The following is a 19,967-nucleotide window of genomic DNA, read 5'->3' as shown; positions in this document are numbered from 1 at the left end:
CTACTTTCAGACCATCATCTAATAGTTTCTTCCTTTTCTTAAAAAAAAATCCCTATAAATTTAATAGGTAGAGATATATTCTGCAAATCAAACTACCAGATTAAGTGTACTAAAGAAAGAATAACTTTAGAATTCCTAGAAAATTTTCCTCAGCATTATCAATTTATGGGTTTTTTTTAATTTTTTAATGTTTATTTATTTTTGAGAGACAGAGTGTGAGCAGGGGAGGGGCAGAGAGAGAGGGAGACACAGAATCAGAAACAGGCTCCAGGCTCTGAGCTGTCAGCACGGAGCCCAACACAGGGCTTGAACTCACGAACTGTGAGATCATGACCTGAGTCAAAGTCAGAAGCTCAACTGACTGAACCACCCAGGTGCCTCTACACATAATCAGTTTATAATTGATGTGAACATTAGTACATCTACACTATGCATAACTCAAGATTTGCAAGCAATCAGCAAAGTAGGTATATCTCACTTCTCTGTAGTGCCTAATACAATTACTATAATCTTTTCTGAAGCCATATTCTTTTCTTTAATACATTTATGCTTAGCTTTGTTTGATGTATGATTTGATAACAATAGCTTACATTATTTACTTGGGTAAGTCAATGACTTGTCTGGACAGTTATTTTCCAGAAATGTACTTAAGTCTCATTGTAGTAGGCATAGTTCTCAATGTCCCCTTGGCTCCACTTCCCTGATCACAGGAACTGTGAATATCATGAGATATTACCCCTATTATTAGGTTATGCTATATGGAGGAGTCGATATTAAGAAAAAGAGATTATCAAGACATGAGATCATCAATGCTGGTGAGGATATGGAAATAAGGAAGCTTGGTGCACTGTTGGTAGGACTGTAATGTGGTACAGCCAATATGAAGGACAGTATGAGAGCCTCAAAACATTAAAAGTAGAACCACCATTATCATCCAGCCATTTCACTTCTGGGTATATATCCAAAGGAAACAAAATAACTATGTCAAGGAGATATCTGTGCCCTCATGTTCATTGCATTATTGTTTACAATAACCAAGACATGGAAACAACCTAAGTGTCCATCAACAGATGAATGGATAAAGAAAATGTGGTGGATACACACACACACACACACACACACACACACACACACACACACAGGAATATTATTCAGCCATTAAAAAGGGGGGGGGAATCCTGCCATTTGCCCTTCCTTACATGATTCGCTTTCTGGTGGTGAGCTCCAGTCTTCCTGGGGGTCTTCTTCATAATACATCTCTAAACAGTCACTGCTACTGTCTGTTGAATAGAATAAAATCCATTAGCGAATCCGGCATATGACCAATGGAAACCATAGTAGAAAAACTCATCCTGAGAAAAAAGACCACCAAGGAGGCTCAAGTATCTTCCAGGTGGGAATGTCCCTGCCCTTATACCCTCCTGCCTTTGAGTTCACCTGAGCTGGGAGTTGACATAGCTCATGCCACTATCACCAGAGGCTGAGAATGATCACCCATCTCCCTCCCATCCCATACACCTAATTCTCTATTTTTGATCCTTTTCACTTGGCTCTACACATTCCTTCTGTATGGGTAAGTGAAGGGGAACAGTGGAGGTGGGGAGAAGTAAGGGGAGATTTTCCTACTTGCAGACAGAGAAACAAAGATTCAGTGAAATGGGAGTTGAAATTATAATCACCTTCCCCATCATATAGTACTTGGCTGGGCACCTTCTCTGGTGCTTCTTCACTGGTCATTTGAGGAGATTCAGAATCACAGGACCCTGAAGGGAAACAAGGAAAGGAAGCAAGCCAAGATTTTCAGAGCACAGGTGAACTGCCCTTTGGGAAAAGGGACATCTGCTTCAAGGACCCCATCTGAGATCCAACAGAGCCCTGCTCTGCCTCTGTTTCCATCTCCATCACCTAACTCTTCTGCTCTCTGCTTCTCTGTTTCCTTCCCATAGATCTGCCTCCAAATATTTCTGCTTCTGCACTAGGAGAATATTTGTGCATCTTTGATTTTGTGGGCTCCATTCCCCTGACTTCTATCTCTTTACTTTTCCATCATTTTTTCCTCAACAGTGACCTTGATCTTTTCTTTTCTGCTTATTCCTCCTAGCTCTGCTCTTCTAGGTCTCTCTAATCCTTATAGCAGGATCCATTCCTTCTGTCACTGTCTCTCTTGACTTCTTCCCCTCCCTAGTGGCATTCTTTATTAGTGAAGTGGAAGTCTCTCTCTCTGCATTAGGCCTTGTTCTGGTCCCCTTAGGAGCCACAGGTATCCCTTTGGACTCTTATGTGTGTCCACCACATTGACCCCTGCTAGCCTCACACAGCCACTACCTGCAATGAGATGCTCAGGGCACAGGTCTTTGCTCTTCCTCCTACTTGATCTTTGGGGGAAAGAACAAGTATCCTTTGTCTGTGCTTCCATGTCTTATCTCTAAGGAAGAATAGCCACAGTTTCCCTAGCTAAGTCCTAAAGTTTTCTGAGGAAATCTCGCTTGCCCAAGTCCTTTGAAAAGAAAAAAGTGCAACATAATCCAAAACCTGATGACAGATATGTGACAAAAACTGTAATTTGGGCTGGAGAGCCCTTGGTCTTTCCTCCTGGAAAGTAGATCTCAGAACCACATTTTTCTGAGGCCTACCCAAGGTTATGACAATATAATAATAATATTAAGCACTAGATAAATACATAGTTTTAATTCTTTATAGAAAATAAGGGGTGGGAAGGGGTTAAAATCACAATATTGAGTCTTTTGTATAAATAGACATAAAGAGTATGAAGGAAAAAGATGCTGTCTTCCCAGTATTTATCTACTATAACATTAAGAGGGAATGCATCTATTCCAACAATAAAGGCCATGTTGCTCAGCTCTGAATGCAGCCACCTGATACCCTACAGCCCAGAGCTGGCCATCCCTTTCTTACCTGGCCCACATGTTGATGGGGAGCTCAAGACTTCCTGAGGCTCTTCTTCATCACTGATGTCCCAGATGGCATGGCCATGCTCTGCAGGAAGGAATGAAACCCGCCAGCCATTTCAGTACACAACCAGGGGAGATCACGGTGAGAAAACTCAAAATGAAGACATGGACACTCAGGTATCTGCTAGGCAGAACTGTCCCCGTCCCAAACCATCTGGTCCACCTCTGGGCTCACCTGGCCTGCAGGTTAACTTGATCTTGTCACTATCATCAGAGCCTGAGGACCATCTACCATCTTCCTTTGTGTACATCTAATTCTCTCTTACTTCTTCCCCTTTCCCATTGCCCCTGCTCACTACTTCTGTCTCTGCCCTTGTCTCCTGCTACCAGTGTCTCCACGTGCTTCTCTGTGTTTGGATGTGTTTCTGTCTCTTCTGCTTCTGTCTTTGTCTCTTGTGTCCCTGATACTCTTTAGTGTCTTTATGTCACCCATTCTCTTCTTACTCCCTTCCTTGTGCTGGCCATCATGAGAGGCATCCCTAACATAGTGCAATAGGACCCGATCACGGGATGGGTTATGGAGCAGACTAGGCCAAGACAACACCACCAAACACCCGGAAAAGTTGCTCAAAGGCCCACATATAAAAGAAAGATCAGAATATCACAATCGCTAAAAATATTTACACTATCATTAGCGATGAGGCAGAAGAAATAGGGTGGCGCCCTACAGTGAATGGGAGACACAGGAAATCACAGGAAGGACAACTGATTTAATTCTAAGGCAACAAATCTCACTGTGTTTATATGGGAAAATAATATGATCTGACTGACATCTTGCAAATAGCAATCATGCTAAAGTGGAGAAAATGGGTGGGATGGGAGCAAGAGGAAATGGGACCTTCATGTTCCCTTGAATGAGGGAGCAAACCCTGGAGAAGGAGTTTCTAGTTTCACAAAAGAAGCTGTTGGTTTCAATTTGGGAAGTGTCAGTTCCTGAAAGTCATCCAGATGGAGAAGACCTTGTGATAAATGCCTTCAGGTACATATATGGATGACCTTGGGAGTCAGGTGTGCCTAGCAGGCATGTATTTGAAACTCATTCTGGTACCTGAGAGTAGCTGAGACTGACAGGGAGAGGGATATTGCTCTCCCAGTGTGCCGGGCACTACTCTCTTACTAGGGAGATTAAATCTGAAGACTCACTACTGAGATAGACCCCATTTGCTGGAAGATGCTCCTGTCTAGACTCAAACATCAGTGTTACAAGATCCCAGCTTCTTCCCTCCCTATACAGCAATTTTCACTCCTTATTGACTTTTAAATTATTTTGATATAACTCTCTACATAGTTCCTGTTGTGCTTCCATCTGCATTATTATTATTTTGGTATTTACTTGCCAGATGATTATATAATCTCTCTAATTTTCATCTCCGTATCTCATCTCTTAGTGAGCTTATATCCTTTCCATGTTGCCTTTCACTTTCTCCTTTTCTATCTCTGTTTCTCTGAGTATTATCTTTCTGGATGCCTGTAAAATTTCCATCATTTTATCTATTTTCCTCAGTCTCACAGATGCTTCCCCCCAAATTGACAAAAGTTCTTCCCTCTTGACATGGACCACAGCACCATATGGCTTTCTCTTAACAGCTCTATCCTAACAGTCTCCCAACAGACCTTCTACAGTGCAAACCTTGCAATCACTCACAAAACTTATTTCCATGTTCCTGGTACTTCCAGAAGTAGGCTGAAAACGATCTCATTGCCTCAGCTGCCAGAGCCTGCTGGTATTTGGATTTTCATGGGCGTTTAATAAAATCACCCAGGTCCTTCTGTTCTGGTACTGTAGCCTACCTTTGCTATATCCTGTCTCCCTTTGTTCTCCAGGCAAGAATACCCTCTCCACTCAAGAGCTCTGCTCACTGTTATCCTTAGTCTCTCTCTCCCAGTTTTGAAAAAAGCAAAACAGAAAATGGACACAGGGCCATCTGTATGTATGTGAATATGAAGAAGAGAATGGTAGGATGGGTGAAAGGCAAGATTTTTCTTTGTGCTGATTAGAAAATAAGGATTTATTGAGGTGGTTGGGAATTTAAATCAGAATTACCTTCTCCCTCTTCTCCAGGTAGGCTGGGCATCTCCTCTGGTTTTCTTTCATTAGTCATTTGCAGAGCTCTAGAATCATAGGTCACTGTGGAGAAACAGGGACATGATGGACCATGGAGGGCAATGGGAGCAAACCTCAGCATGTCCGTGCCCACCAGGATGGGACAGTGAGCGCCTGCTCCATGCCACCCCTGGGAGGCTGTCTTGTTCTACTTTCTGCCAACTTGTTGCACTTCCTCTGTCCACTTCTCAGGGTCCTACCTGCATTTCTGTTTCCTAGTAGTGTATCTCTTCCATTGTCTGGACTTCTCCCCCATCTCTCGTTTTTCGCTCTTGTTTTTGTTTTTGTCTTTCAGTAATAATGCATCTCTTTTCTCCTATTACCCTTTTGAGCTTTCTTACTCTAGATGTCTTCAAGTCCAAGTGGTTGAGTCCATTCCCACGCTTTCTCTCCCCACCAATGTTAGTTTTTTCCTTAATGAAGGTAATGAGGGTCTTATGTTGGACCCAGTTTCACTCCTTTGGGGCTCACCTGTTAGGGCTCCTGGGGCTTCCTCTTCATGTTCCCTTTGTGCCCCCACCCTGACTTCCAGGTGGTTTCCCTATCACTGTCACCCTCAGTGACACATCCACTGCTGCCCACTCTTCCTTTTCTGTTTTGCCCTTGCAAAAACAACCAGTGTGCCTTTCTGTGCTTTCTTTCCCTGTCCACAAAACAGAGGTTACAACAGTTTGCCTGCCTGTGTCATAAGGTTTTACAAAGGTAAAAGGAAGCCTCACACAGCCCAGTAATGTGACAGAGATTGTCAGAAACCTTGCACACTTTGTCTCCCACACTTTGTTTTCTCTCTCATTTTCACCCTTCTTGCATGTGTCTGCCTCTTGCATTTCTACTTCTGTATCTCACTCCTGGGATGTCTTGGCATTCCTCTTTGTCTTGGTTTGTTTCTTTCCCCAAGTCTATTCCCACCTCCCTTTTTTCTCCTCATGCCTTCCTGATGCTGTGCTTTATGTCTTCTCCCCATCTCTCATCTTGTTGCTTTCTAAGGATCAGAAAAGCCCTCTCTGAGATAGTATCTAATTTCCACATGATTTCACCAAATTAGTGAACAAGAAAACTGTCCAGAATAGTTCCGGTGTCCAGTCACAGGGCCAAACATGTGCCAAAGCTCAGATGAGCAAGCGTTATCAGAAAATTAAAATCACTGAAAAAGCATTATGCAAATTTTTGAAGTAATTGCAGGGCAGGAGGAGTCATGGGAAGGAAAATTGGCTTAATCTTTCTGACAACAAGAAGTTATTGGCTTAATGTAAGAAAGTAGGATAAATCAACCTGCATTTTCAGAGTCCTCTGGTTCACCTGGAGAGATTGGGTGTGATGGGAATATGACTGGGGCAAAGATTTGAGACTAAAGGCTGTTGCTCTGTCTCCAGAGAGAAGAGACATCTGACCGGAGCATTTGTGTTGGTGTGGAGAGGAATGGATGGGCAAGAGACAAGTTTGAGGTAGAGCTGACTAACCTGGATGACTGATAGGCTGTGTGAGTTGAGGGAAGGGGATCAGTCACTGATGATCCCTAAGTTTCTGTCTGAAGAATGAAACAATGGTATTCTGTACTGAGATAGGGAACACTGGAAAAGAAGCAGATCTGGTGTCAAGAGAGAGGGCACGTGCAATTGTGGGTGTCTTGTATTGAGGTTCTTTGTAAAACTTCCAAATGGAGATGTCCTTCAGACATCATAAGACAAGCCTGGGCAAGACATAGGTGTTTGGGGATCATACGTTGTAGATGGGAGCAGACAAGGCTTCCTAGGGGGAGGTTCACTCTCTCTGAGAATATTACAGGTGCCATACTGGTAACTAGGGACATCATAACCTCAAAACACATTGCTAACATGTTCCACCCCTAGTTCCAGACTTGTTTCTGATCAGCTACTCTTCTCTCAATTCCTACAATGTCCCAAACTGTCTTCTATATCCTTTGTAAACAGTATTCACCTCTGCTGAATTTTCACTCATCTCCGGTAGCTTTTTCTCAATATATAATTTCTATGCCCCTCCTCACCTTTCTATTTCTTAGTGTTCCCTCCTGCCTCTGCATCTTTCTGTCTTAACATCATGTTCTCTACCTGTTTAAGATTATTGAGCTTCTCTCCTTTCTTCCATGGTGCTCATTTCCCTGCTTCTATCTGTTCTCTCTAGTTATTAACTCTGTTTCTAATTTTTCAACCTAAGAATTGAAACTGAAAACTTAAATTTCAGACTTTCTGCATATTTTGTCCACGTCATATTCCTTCTCCCACATTATCAATGTTCTGGACTGTGGCCATTGGCAAACAAGCAGAGATCCTTAATTTTGCCAGGTCCATTTCAAAACTCTTTCACATGAGTTCTATGTATTGCAATTATACTCATTATGCTCATGTTCCTGGCACAACCTCAGGGAAAATAGGTTGAAAATGATCTCCCCTCACGATAACACATTCCGGCTTAGTTATATTTAGACTTCATGTCTATTTAGGTAGGATTGTCAATCACTCTGGTCTGTCTTCATTTCACGATTCCATCTATATTTTTCACTCTCCGTCTCTTTGTCTATGTTCTACACCCAAGGAAACAGCAACCAATGTGAGATCATTCTTCACTGCTTGTATCTTTCAAAGGAAGCAACCAGAAGCTGGCCATAGTCTATGTTTATGTGAGTGTGGATGAATGGATGGGTAGATGGATGGATGGATGGATGGATGAGCAGGGAAGGGGATGAAAGAATAGGTGTTCCTCTGTATTGAAAGGAAAATAAAGCTTTGATTAGACAATAACTTATCTAAATCCTAATTACCTTCTTCATCATAAGGTAGTAATCTGGGCATTTCTTCTGATTCTCCTCCTTCATTCCTTTGTAGAGCCACAAGTTCACAGGACGCTGAAGATAGAAACAGGAACATGATAGACAGTTGGCCTGGACTCTGCCTGACATGGCCAATGCTCAGAGAGCATCGGAGCTCTGATGCTCAAAGTGCAGGAGAATGGCTCCTCATGAAGAAAAGTATGTATGTACCGACCGAACTTGCTCTGCCTTTTTTTAACACCTTGTTAGGCTCCTTCTCCTTCTCTATCCTTCCCTCTTCTCCCTCTAACTCTGTCCCCACATGTTGCTGCACCATGAAGCAATGGATCTCTTTGACTATCATTTGCTCTCCCTGACTTTTGCCAACTGTTTGCATTTCTGTCCTTTTGTTCCTCCATGATGTTCTGTATCTCTTTGCTCCAATATCTCCTTATTTATTCTCTTAACTCACTTCCTCTATCTCTGCTATACATAGTTTTCATTAATCATACACAATGCCTAGGAAGTAAGTTTAAGATTATCTCTCCCCTCCCAAATCCCAACCTGGAAGTATTTAGATTCCACGCACATTTAGATTAAATTGGGCCCACTTAGACAACTTCATTAGTGCCCCCAGTCTGCATTTTTATTATTCTATACATATTATTGTTATATTATATTATTATTCTACCTATATTTATCTATATCCATATATATCCCCCTTACCTCTCACACACCTGAGAAAAAAAACAGGGGCAGTAAAAGTGTGTATTTGTGTTTGGGAGAAGGAAAGGAAGTGTCCCTTGCATACAGACTGACAAACAAATTTAATGAAGTAATTGGCCATTTAAGTCATAATTACCTCCCCCATCACCTGGTAGCAGTTTGGGAATCTCTTCAAAATGGCCACCATTTGTCCACTGGAGAGTGCCATGCTCATAGGAAACTGAAGGGAAACACAGAAATGACCGACCACATATGATGATGAGGGAACAGATCTTAGCACCCTGAATTCTGGTGTCAGGGCTCAGGTGAGCTTTTCCTTGGGAAAATAAAACCTCACCTAAGACGATCCACAGCCCTGCTCTGCCTCTTCTTCTGTTATCCTTCACATACCTTCTTTCTCCTTCTTGTCATTCAGTCACCACACACTATTGCTTCTATACCACGAAGGATTGGCCATCTCCGTGAATCCCTAGACTGCCCTTTTGGTCTTTTTTCATGGCTCTTCATTGCTCTCTGTAAGTTTCTTTTGTGGCTCAGTTTTTCTTTTAATATCTCTTGCATCCCACATGGTAAGCCTCAATCCTACCAGCCCCTTCTCTTTTTCCCTGCTCCTATCACTGAAATATATTTGTTGGATGAGGATCTTCTTGCACTGGGTCCTGATCCACTCACCTGGGTAGCTGAACATCTCCTGCGTTCTCTGGTGCGAACTCTGCACTGGTGATGCTGGCCACCCTGACCCTCTGCCAGCCCCACATGACCATCACTACGGTCCCTCCACTTGCGTAACAAATTTGACCTGGTAAAAGACCCTCACACACTGCAGTGCTTATATTTATTTATCTATAAAATAGGAAGAAGCAACAGTGTGTCTAAATGCACAAGTTTGTGGAGGTGAAATGACACGTTGTTTGCCAAATTTCTTTGAAAAATCACAGTAACATAATAAAAACTATTTGTCAAAAATTATAATTTAGAGTTGAGAGCAGTTGATCTGAAAGACCATGTTTCTACTGGGGTTTTCTCTAAACTTAGGCACAAAACACTGTTATCAATAAACAGAATAATACATAGTTTTTATACTCTAGAGAAGCTAAATGCTCAGTTGCTATCAATTCAAGCCTCTACTATGAATAGGTATGAAAGAAATTGCCCTTTCTTCAGCATATTTTTCCTAGAATGTGCACTTGGAAACATTTATGTGACTCATGGGATTCTAGAACACACTGGATCTTTTGACTGTGGCATGTGCTCAGAGTAAAACACATCAGGAAACACCAGCTCAAAATCCAGCCCCCTCACACCCTGCAGCCCAGCACTGGCAACCCCCTGCCCCCACCTTCCTCACTGGGCCCACATCTTGATGGGGAGCTCAAGGCTTCCTGTGGCTCTTCTTCATCACTGGTCTTCCAACAGGACTTGTGGCGTAGACTCTGGGTCTAAAGTTCTCTCTTGTCCAGCAAGAGAGTGGGACGCAGGATTAAAAGCTAGAGATGGCTAATGTCCAGGAAAAGACAAGAGCCCCGAATAAGGGTCCTTGCCCTGTTTTTATTAGGATCAGAAGGCTTACAAACATGGCAATGGACGTGCACAAAGAGACTATGAATCTGTGAACATTAACTTGAGGATGTGAGGGAAGTGGGGTCTTGAAGATATTTAGGGTTAGGGGTTTGGGTTAATACAAAACAAAATCCGGGTGCCGGGCAATTGGGTGGAAGATTGTTTATAGCTGACATGAGGCACCACTTCTGTTTATCTTAGCTAGCCTAGGGGATGAAACAGGTAGAACACATGACTTCAGGGTTGACAAGGCACCTTTCTTTTGTTAATCATCTCTGCTCTGGGCAACTTGACCCTGCAACTGAAAGCAACATTCTATACCCCCATTTACCTGTTTACCTAACTTGATCCTTCCTGTGAAAGCAGTTTTCTGCTATAGTACTAAATTGGGGGTGCTTCCAACCTGAATACCTAATCTTGTTTATTTCATATGCCTATGTTCTATTTTGAAGCCTTTGTCCCTCCCTCTCTATACTGGGGCTTCTGCCCCACCTTCTCTATACTTATTTACCTAATCTTGTTTACCCAAACTTGGGTGTGAGCATCCTATGACTCTGTAATTCTTTATGCCTTGTTAACCCATTGGTGTAAGCCTAGGGGATTCCTAAGCTTATTCCCAACAGCCTTGTTGTCCTCAGCAGAAAGGAATGAAATTTCATAGACATCTCAATTTATGACCAAAGAGAACTCACAGCAAGAAAATAACAAAAACCAAGTATGCTCCACTCCACAAAACAACAGCCCAGACCTGAGGTTGCCTTCCCTTCAGTAGCTTTCCCTGGAAACAGAATAATTCACTCATCATGGGAAAATCTTCCATTTCTTACACATCATTCTTTTTCTACTTCTCCTTTCCATGTGATTCTGTCAATCTTACCAATCTCTGCCTCTGTTCTGCTGCCATCTCTTGGAGCTTCTCTTTCTGTCATTGTGCTTCTCTCTTGTTCTCTGTTTCTGCAAATTTTTCCCTTGTTTTCTCTGAAACTTCTATTCCTTTTCTACCCTTTGTCTCTTGGTTGCTCCTCTCGGTTGTCTAGCTTTCTCTAAAGAAAATCTTCCCTAGGGTGGTATGTTTTAAATAGGATTTACCCAGAGTGGAGAAGGGTAAATAGAGGACAGCAGAACATAAAGACCATCCTAAGTAAGGCATATGAAAAGGCTCAGATATGAAAGAGACATTTAACATTTAAAATTATTAGGGAAGAAAGTTTATGCTATCTTGAAGTAGTAATGTAGGAGGCAGGTGATGAGGATGGAGAAACAGGCAGGTGGCTCACTGTAGGTGACCTTGGACCCCATTGAAAGAAACATTTATTTAATCCTTGGGGTACTTAAAAGTAAGAAATACTTCTTATTATTCCTTAGAAGGAAAGTAATACAATTTAATTTTTATTTTCAAATGCCCCATTTAGTTGAAGTGCAAATAATACATTAAATGGGCATAAGTTTGGAGGAAGGAGGTAGGCAGAAGTCTGCCTCTGAGAACAACAATAGTGACAGAGACATAGATTAGAGACTCTGCCCTGGGAATGTGATAGATGGACAGTGGACAGGTGGGAGATATTCTGAAGAAGAAATGACCATGTTGGAGCAGTAACAGGCATGTCATTGAGGGCAAGAGGAGTCTGGGGCAAACTGCTAGGTTTCCAACTTCAAAAAACACAGTTCAGCAGTGATCTATCATGAGGGAAAGAATGCTGAGGAATTGGCTCTAGCTTGAACAATGAAGAGCGAACAATGCTTTCAGTTCTAGAAGTGCCAAGTTTCAGGTTCTTGAACTAATATCAGTGTAGGGATCTATCATGCCCCTGGTCTTCAGGTCCACGGATAAATGAGCTCTGAAGATAAGCTAGGGTGGAGGTTTGGTCTTGGGAATCACTGGAATGTTCAGGGAGAGGCTTATTGCAGTGTGACATTTTGTAAGTGTCACTTTGATAATTAGGGACAGTTTCATCTGGAAACTCGCAGCTAATGTCGTCAGCCTTTGTGTCCAAAGGTATTTCTATCCAGTGCTCTGGCCTCAAACCTGCAGCATCCCAACCTGTTCCTCTTCCCCCTTATCCTCTGTTTACCTTTCACCTAGTTTCCATCTACTCTCTTTCTCTGCATAAGTGCCTTTGCTTTTCCCTGGCTTTCTCCACTTCCTAGTACTTACTTTCCTCTCCATATTTCTCTTTCCTTATGTTTTCTCTCACTTTTTACCTCTGATCCTTGAGCCATATTTCAGTTTCTCTCTTTTCTACCATGTCTCTGCTTCCTCCCTGTCATTGCTGTTTCTTCCACTTTACCTTGACCTTCAGTCTATCTGTGCACTGGCATCCTCCAGGCTCCCCACTCTTGCTGTCTCAACCACTCCACTCTGGGACTTTGACTACAGTATGGGGTCTACCCCACTGGCCAGCCCCAGGGGGGAGTTTTCCCATGGGGACTGGACATGGCATGCTACCTCCAAATTCCTCTCAGTTGGTCTCTTGAAGTTAACTGAAAATTATCCCCCTTCCCCACCCTGGAGTTTATGTTCATTTTGGAAAATTGGATCTCTTTATGTAATTTGTTTTCTATTACCCCTAGCTACCTTTTCCACTTTCTCTTTCTATAATCTTCATCACCAAATACTGTCTCTACTGAGGAGCTTAGATTTCTCTGCCCATAGTCTCTGTCACATCTGTGGGCAGGTAAGGGCCAGTAGAAGCAGACACTAGAAGAGACCTGGGGTAGGAGATAAAATGCAGCCTTTGCTCCCATGAAGACAAGAAAATAAAGATTTAATACCAAATTGTAACATGAATAATAGTTACCTTGTCCCACGTATGACAGTAAGTTGAGTCTCTCTTCTGGCACACTGAAATTATTCTTTCGGAGAAGTGAATGTTCACAGAACTCTGAAGAAGAGGACAAGAAAATGGCAGAATTTAGACAGTGACCGGAGAAGAGACCTCTGTGTGCTCAAGCTGAACTCTGATATTCAAGCTCCAAGGACCCCACCTGGGACTCAACAAAATCTTGCTTGCCTCTTTTTCATGCAGATGCACCTAACTTAAGTAAGTGTAAAAGAGCTGTGTAACCAACACCACAGTCAACATCTGGAACATTTCCACCATGCCAGAGAGTTCCCTTATGCTGATTTCCAGTCGGTTTCCACCCACTGTAAGCAGCCATTGTTCTGATTTTTATCACCGTTAAGAAGAACTTCCTTTCTGGAACTGTACTTATCTGTCCTGATGCTCATATAAAAAGGGTTACACAGTATGTATGCTTGTGACTGGCTTCTTTTGCTCAATGTACATTGGACTCATGAACAACATGGGTCTGAACTCCATGGGTCCACTTGTATTTTCTTTCTTATGAATTGTAAATAAATTTTTTCTCTAGCTTACTTTATTATAAGAATACAGTATAGAATGCTTATAACATAAAAATGTGTGTTAACAGACCACTTATTTAGTGGAAAGGCATCCAGTCGACAGTAGCCTATTAGTAATTAAGTTTCTGAAGAGTCAAAAGTTATATGTGGATTTTCAACTGTGCAGGGGGTTGGAGCCCCTGCCCCCTGAGATGTTAAGGAGTCAACTATAATGTTTTAGGGATTCATCCAGGTTGTTTCATATACTAGTAGTTCATTCCTTTTTTAAAAAAAAAATGTTTATTTATATTTGAGAGAGACAGGAGACAGAGTGTAAGCAGGGGAGGGGCAGAGAGAGAGAGGCAGAGACACAGAATCTGAAGCAGGTTCCAGGCTCTGAGCTGTCAGCACAGAGCCCAAAGTGAGGCTTGAACTCATGCACTGCAAGATCATGACCTAAGCTGAAGTCGGATGCTTAACGACTGAGCCACCCAGGTGCCCCTAGTTCATTTCTTTTTATTGCTAAATAGTATTCCACTCTGTAAATGTATCATAGTTAGTTTATTTATGGATGTTTCCATATTTTAGCTAGTAGGAATAAAGCTACTATAGGCATCCTTGTACAAATCTGTATGTGAACATAAGTTTTCATTTCTCATGAGTAAGATACCTAGGAGTCAAATGACTGAGTCACAGGTTACATTTAACTTTATAAGGGACTGACAAATAGTCTTCCAGCGTGATCATATCGCCTTACATTCTTACTAAAAATATGCATATGGAGTTCTAATCACTCCACTCTCTCACCAACGTGTTGTCAGTCTTTTTCATTTCAGCAATTTTAGGGAGTAAATGGTAACTTGTGTGTTCAAATTTGCATTTCCCTGATGATTAATGACATTGAACACTTTGTTTATATACTTACTGGCCATTTTCTATTGTTTGTAGTGAAATTATCAGGTCAAATCTTCTGTCCATTTTTTGAATTAGTAGGTGTCTTATTATTTGTTCATAGGACTTCTTTATTCTGGGTACAATCTTTTGTCAGGTGTGTGTATTGCAAATACTTTCTCCCTCTCTCTGACTTGCTTCTGCTTTTTCTTAATGGTGTCATTAGAAAAGCACAAGTTTTTAATTTTGACGAAGTCTAGTTTGCCAAGTTTTTCTTTTGTAATCCATGTTTTTTGTGTTCTATATAATTAATTTTTGCCTACCGTAAGCTTGCAAAGGTACTTTACTGTTTTTTCCTGTAGAAGTTTTATAGTTTTAGCCTTAACTTGTAAATTTGTGATCCAAGGTGAATTACTTTTTGTGGGTGGTGTGAAGTAGGAGTGGAGGTTTCTTTTTTCCATGGAACATCTCTAGATTTTCTCTTTTAGCTCTCTCTGCCTATGCTATTCCAGTATCCTACCCTCCCTGTCTCTCTGTGGTCTTTTCTTTCTTTGCTTTGCCATAGGAACCAGACACCCTTTTTTGGTAAATAAATGTCTCTTTGCCTCAGGCTCTGGTCTATGCCTCTGACCCACGCATGGCTCCTTGGAGCCTTCTTTCTAAACTATGAACACATGCCACAGTTTGTACCTCTGCCTGTATGTGCCATAGTTCACAGTCACCCGGGAAAATATTGGACTTCCAGTCAACCTTACCTGTTTGTTCAAATTCTTGGGCACATTTATTTTCCATTTCCTCAGTTCTTACGGTGTCATTTGGGTCATGAGATGAATCTCCTTCCATTATGTTCATCTGTTGTCCATCCCTGAGCTGCTCTGGGATTCCAGCTACAAGCAGGGCATCACCAAGATGACATCAGGAATGTTCAAGAATTTGTTTCCCTCCCCTCCATGATGAGCCTCTTTTACTCTTTTCTAATAACTATCACTGACCCTTCTACCATCCCATTCTCATTCCTACTAGCCTCAGTAGATGAATCTCTGGAATTATTTTTGACATGCTTTGTACTTTTTAATGTACTTTTTAGGTTTTTAGCAATTTTATTTCATTCAAAAGAATAACTGCATGTGGGGAAATAGGTTCTACTTACATAAATGGGTTAGAAAAAAACTTAGGGCGGAAAGCCACCACCACGGGGCAAAAACGCCTGAGGTTAGCTAGAGAGATATTGTAATGGGATCACAAGTACTTTCCATCGGATGCCAATACACTATTGTACTTTGATCACAAACTCCCCTTGCCTCCCAAACCCTTTGCTTCTTACATAGACAAGTTAACAATTACTGTCTGATTGTTTTCTCCTTGTTCATGTGTGTAACATCTTGTTTTCTTCTCGTTCACCACGTGGATAATATCTTGTGAGCTCAATAAATACGGAGACAAAACCTCTGCTCTGGGGTCTTGTCTCCTCCCAGACATTAGCCTCTCTTGTATTCAATTCTGCATCTGCTCTCTTGCTGGACAAGAGAGAAATGCAGACCCATAGTTTGTGACAACTGTGATTATTAAAATAGATCCAAGTTTTATATAAATGCATTAATACATTGGAAAAATATATACTGAGATATAAATACAAATGAAAGGATATATGTTAATGGTATTCTATAAGTCTGGTTATAGTCTGCGGTTTTTCTTACATTGATCATTTGCAAGGGGGGAAAATCAACATTTAACAAATAAATAATTCTTTGTAGGCATTTGGCTTGAGGATAGAGACCTTTTCTTGGTCTTAAACACTGTTTCACTTACTGCTACTCTAGTCTGAGAAATAACTTTCTCTTCAGTGGGCATCTGAGGAGAAAAGTCTTCAAATTTGGAGCATTGTTAAATGTCCAGGTGTTGGAATCAGAAACACATTATAATAAAAGTAGTAAGCATATAACAATTGCTTTGTGCCACAAATTATTATAAGTGCTTCATATCAATTAAATCATTAAATTCTCCAACAACCTTATTTTAGAATAGATTTATAGACATACAGATTTATAGCTCCAATTTATGCATTGGAACACAGAAATTAAGTAACTCGCCCAAGTAAGCCAGAGGTAGAGCCAGAGGTGAAGCCCAGCAGCAAAGCCTCAGCATGTTTGCCCTTGGCTGGCACGTCGGAGAGGGTTCGCGTCCTAGATCAGTCAGGTGACCTTGCACAAATCACTAACCATCCTCACGCCTCAGTTTCTTCTGGAAAATGGGAATAACAAAACCCTATGATAGGGTTGTTATGAGGAGTACTTGTAAAGGGAAAACAGAGTTATAGTAACTTAGCAAGAAATCATAATTTTCAGTATTAATGGTGTATATGTTATAATTTAACAATTAATTATTGTTAAGAATAGGAACAAAAGAACGATTGAAAAGCCAGAAACGGTGGCTATTGTTTACAAAAGTACATAGTTCACGGACACCTGGGTGGCTCAGTTGGTTAAGTGTCTGACTTTGGCTCAGGTCATGATTTCATGATTCATGAGTTCAAGCCCCACATTGGGCTCTCTGTTGTCAGTGAACAGCCTACTTCAGATCCTCTGTCTTTTTCTCTCTCTGCTACCCCCCCTGCTCTCTCAATCTTGATCAAAAATAAACAAACATTAAAAAAATTTTTTTAAGTATATAGTTCATATGTGAGGAATATTTTGCCTCATGGGAAGGGTTGACCTTATGCGTAGCGGTCTGAGAAAGGTCTGTATCACTACCGTTGTCACTGTTAAAGTGATTACTGCCATTAATTCTCTTTCCCCCTTTACACTACTTCCCATTTTCCTCTCTTTTCTACACAGTACCACTCCTTCCATGTTCTCTTCTGCACATAATTACAACCCTCCCTCTCCCTCTTTTCTTTTATTAGCAGAAGCATTTATAGCAGTTCCTTCTTGCCTTTCTCTTTGGACCTGTTACCTGGTGGCAGACCTTACCACTTCCCAGATCTACTGAATGTCTAACTCACAGTTAACCACTGTCAGCTCCTCCCCTTAATTCTGCCTCATGGTCACAGTAAGACCTGCTCTTGCGCGTTCCCGTTCCATATTCTGAGTGGTCTTATCTGCCTGGCAAAATTTTTGGATTCCACCCCTGGTGGGTTAGTCGGGATCCCATATCGCCATCCGTGGTCTGGCTCCCCATCTCTTTCTGTGCCCCTCCCCACGGTGCACTGTCCACCCAGAATCTCGGTCCCCTGATCTCTGCTCGCCTTTCTGCTCAGCAGATGAAAGAACAAGTCTCTATTGAGTCACAAGTACCTAGCTTATGGTGCACTTGGAAGTGGAGCATCTCCTTTGTCTCTTCTTCATCAATGGCTTCATAATGGAAGTTGTCATAAATCACTGGGAAGAGTAAGGAAAGGCAGTTAGAGCCCTCCGGCGGTGACCAGGTGCTTCCTCTCACAACTACACACCTGGCACAGCCTTGACTCTGGCAGTTCAGCAGGAGCCTCCCAGCCCTCAGGGAACCCTGGGCTTCAGTGGGTCTCACAGGACGAGAGACTGATGCTGCTCCTGGAATCCTACATCTGCTCTACATCAAGATGTGCCTCACAGGACTTAAAGGATGGATGATGGAAAAGTTGTAAATAGTTTAGACTGACCAGAAACCAATGAAAGCTCATCAAAAATAAATAATATATATGGACTGTGTTTTGTAAGTTCTACGTGCAACTAGGAAGAGAGAAGAAGCAGAGGCATTTCAGCCAGAGAAAAGTAGTTTATAGAGAAATAGACCTATATAAAAAAAGAAATCCCCAACATCTTTTAAGGATGGAGGTTTTAAAGAAAAGAAACAACAAAGAAATGAGAGAAGAAAGAGAGAGAGAAAGAGAGAAATAAAGAGACAGAGAGAAAGAGAAAGAAAGAAAGAAAGGAAGGAAGGAAGAGAGAAAGAAAGAGCAAATGAAGGAAAGGGAAGGGAAGAAGGGAGAGAGGAAGGGGATCTTAGATCAGGGAAGGAAAATGAGCTGGTTACAAAGAAACACAACAGTGAAGAGGAACTAGCATTTTCCTGGGGTGGGATGGGTGGGGAGAGATACAGGTAACAACAAGACACTCTGTAAGGCGCGAACAAGAAGTGCATATTGTTTGAAAGGCACAACAGAAAGTGAATATCACAGCTGTACCAGTGACCCAGAAAGTGATCACACGACATGCAGAAAACCAGCTCAGGGCACCCCCGCCTCACAGCTGCATTTCAAGGTACCTCAGCAAAGACAGATGGAAAAGGAAGACTGACAAAACATGAGGGAAAAAGTCCAAGAAATAGAGAAAGATGCTGGCCAAGAAAGACAGCTGTCCAGAGCACACCTCCTGGAGGCAATACCCACTGCAGGGTCGGGGCAGTAGGGTGGGGGTGAAGGTAGAAAGGTTTTATTGGAACAACAGATGCTTCTGCCATCCCCAGGACATGTTGACTCCTTGTCCAGGCAAACTTCCTGGGTCACCTACTGGTACAGCTGCCATATTCTTGTCTGAAGGAGGACATGGGGGCAAATGCTGTGTGAGTCAGAGGTCTTGGGAACACAGAGGGCGGCCCAAGCACAGGTGTTCCTCTGCACATTGTACAGCCCTCCTACCAGTTTCTTGGCTTTGGGCTACTGACCTGCAGGTCCCTTGAACACCAGGGTCTAGGAGATGCCAGTAGTGACCTCCCTGGGGGCAGGTGGACAGTGCTGCCGTGAGCCTCAGCACAGGGAGCCCCAAAAGCTAACACACGTGATGTGGGTGCTGAGGCCCAGGGAAGGGGATCCCCACAGTGCACGGAGAGGATTTGAGCCCCTGCGATGTGAGTAGTAACAGTAACTGCCATTCCTTCATAACCATGATCTGGGGCCATCCTGGTTACACGTATAACGCTAACTTCAAATTTATGACCAGGTATTTGACTTCCTTTATTCCTTTTTCTGACTTGGATACATCATAGCATGGAAATACGATCGCTTTTATTTTCAACAAGATACGTTTTTCACAAATCAGCACATCCCATTCTTTATATTGACTTCTTTTACTTTTTCTCTGCTTAAAAATCCTTAACTACCTCTTTATTTCCCAAATAATAAACTTCAAATCTCTTGGCACTGGGCGTTGGACCCTCAAAAATCCCCAACCAACTTCCCTTCTCAGAATTAGCTTCCAAACATTCCCTCCCAGGCGGTATTTTCAGCCACACCATTCTGTCAGTCCACTGTTTTGCTCATGCTCGGTGGCTTTCACAAGCTTCCCCTCCCCAAGCCTTGGGTATTTCCTGGGCTTCTCTTGTGACATCTCCACTGTTTGTCTGGAGAAGTCAGTTGGCACACAACTGCACCAAGTGACAAATTTTCTAAGACAAAGAAAATCTCTTAATCTTTGAACATGTCTACAAGTAACAGAGATGCTTCCTCCTTTCTTACAAAAGCATATACTTCATGCCTTCCCCCCCCCCACTCCCCCAAAAAAGTAGAGATTCAAATCCTATGTTTCAGCAAATTCAGGTCCTGGCTGAGCAATTATTGTGGGGTTACTTGGTTAACATCTGTCACCCCCACTAATTGTAAGTTTCATGAGGACACGGGTCATGTGTATT

The 19,967-nt window shown here is 42.1% G+C and overlaps 1 protein-coding gene across 22 annotated transcripts in view; it reads right to left on the bottom strand.

The window, feature by feature from the left end:
• LOC106972311 (nuclear body protein SP140) overlaps window positions 1–19,967 on the bottom strand; it is a 65,458-nt gene that overhangs the window by 23,317 nt on the left and 22,174 nt on the right. For 13 of the 22 annotated variants that reach the window (XM_027048376.2, XM_015069238.3, XM_015069235.3 and 10 more), the window contains 9 exons: window positions 17,657–17,740; window positions 15,119–15,250; window positions 12,928–13,011; window positions 8,706–8,789; window positions 7,856–7,939; window positions 5,017–5,100; window positions 2,917–2,997; window positions 1,680–1,763; window positions 1,200–1,280 (listed from right to left, as the gene is read on the bottom strand). In XM_027048376.2, coding sequence (XP_026904177.1) covers window positions 1,200–1,280; window positions 1,680–1,763; window positions 2,917–2,997; window positions 5,017–5,100; window positions 7,856–7,939; window positions 8,706–8,789; window positions 12,928–13,011; window positions 15,119–15,250; window positions 17,657–17,740 — 798 coding nt within the window. The remainder of the gene's footprint in view (window positions 1–1,199; window positions 1,281–1,679; window positions 1,764–2,916; window positions 2,998–5,016; window positions 5,101–7,855; window positions 7,940–8,705; window positions 8,790–12,927; window positions 13,012–15,118; window positions 15,251–17,656; window positions 17,741–19,967) is intronic. The other 9 variants (XM_015069242.3, XM_053215932.1, XM_053215933.1 and 6 more) reach the window with 6 other exon arrangements.

This window comes from Acinonyx jubatus, chromosome C1, assembly GCF_027475565.1.
Source record: "Acinonyx jubatus isolate Ajub_Pintada_27869175 chromosome C1, VMU_Ajub_asm_v1.0, whole genome shotgun sequence".
Taxonomy (NCBI): Eukaryota; Metazoa; Chordata; class Mammalia; order Carnivora; family Felidae; genus Acinonyx; species Acinonyx jubatus.
The sequence above is the reverse complement of the archived record's forward strand: the minus strand, read 5'-3'. Positions and strand labels throughout refer to the sequence as shown.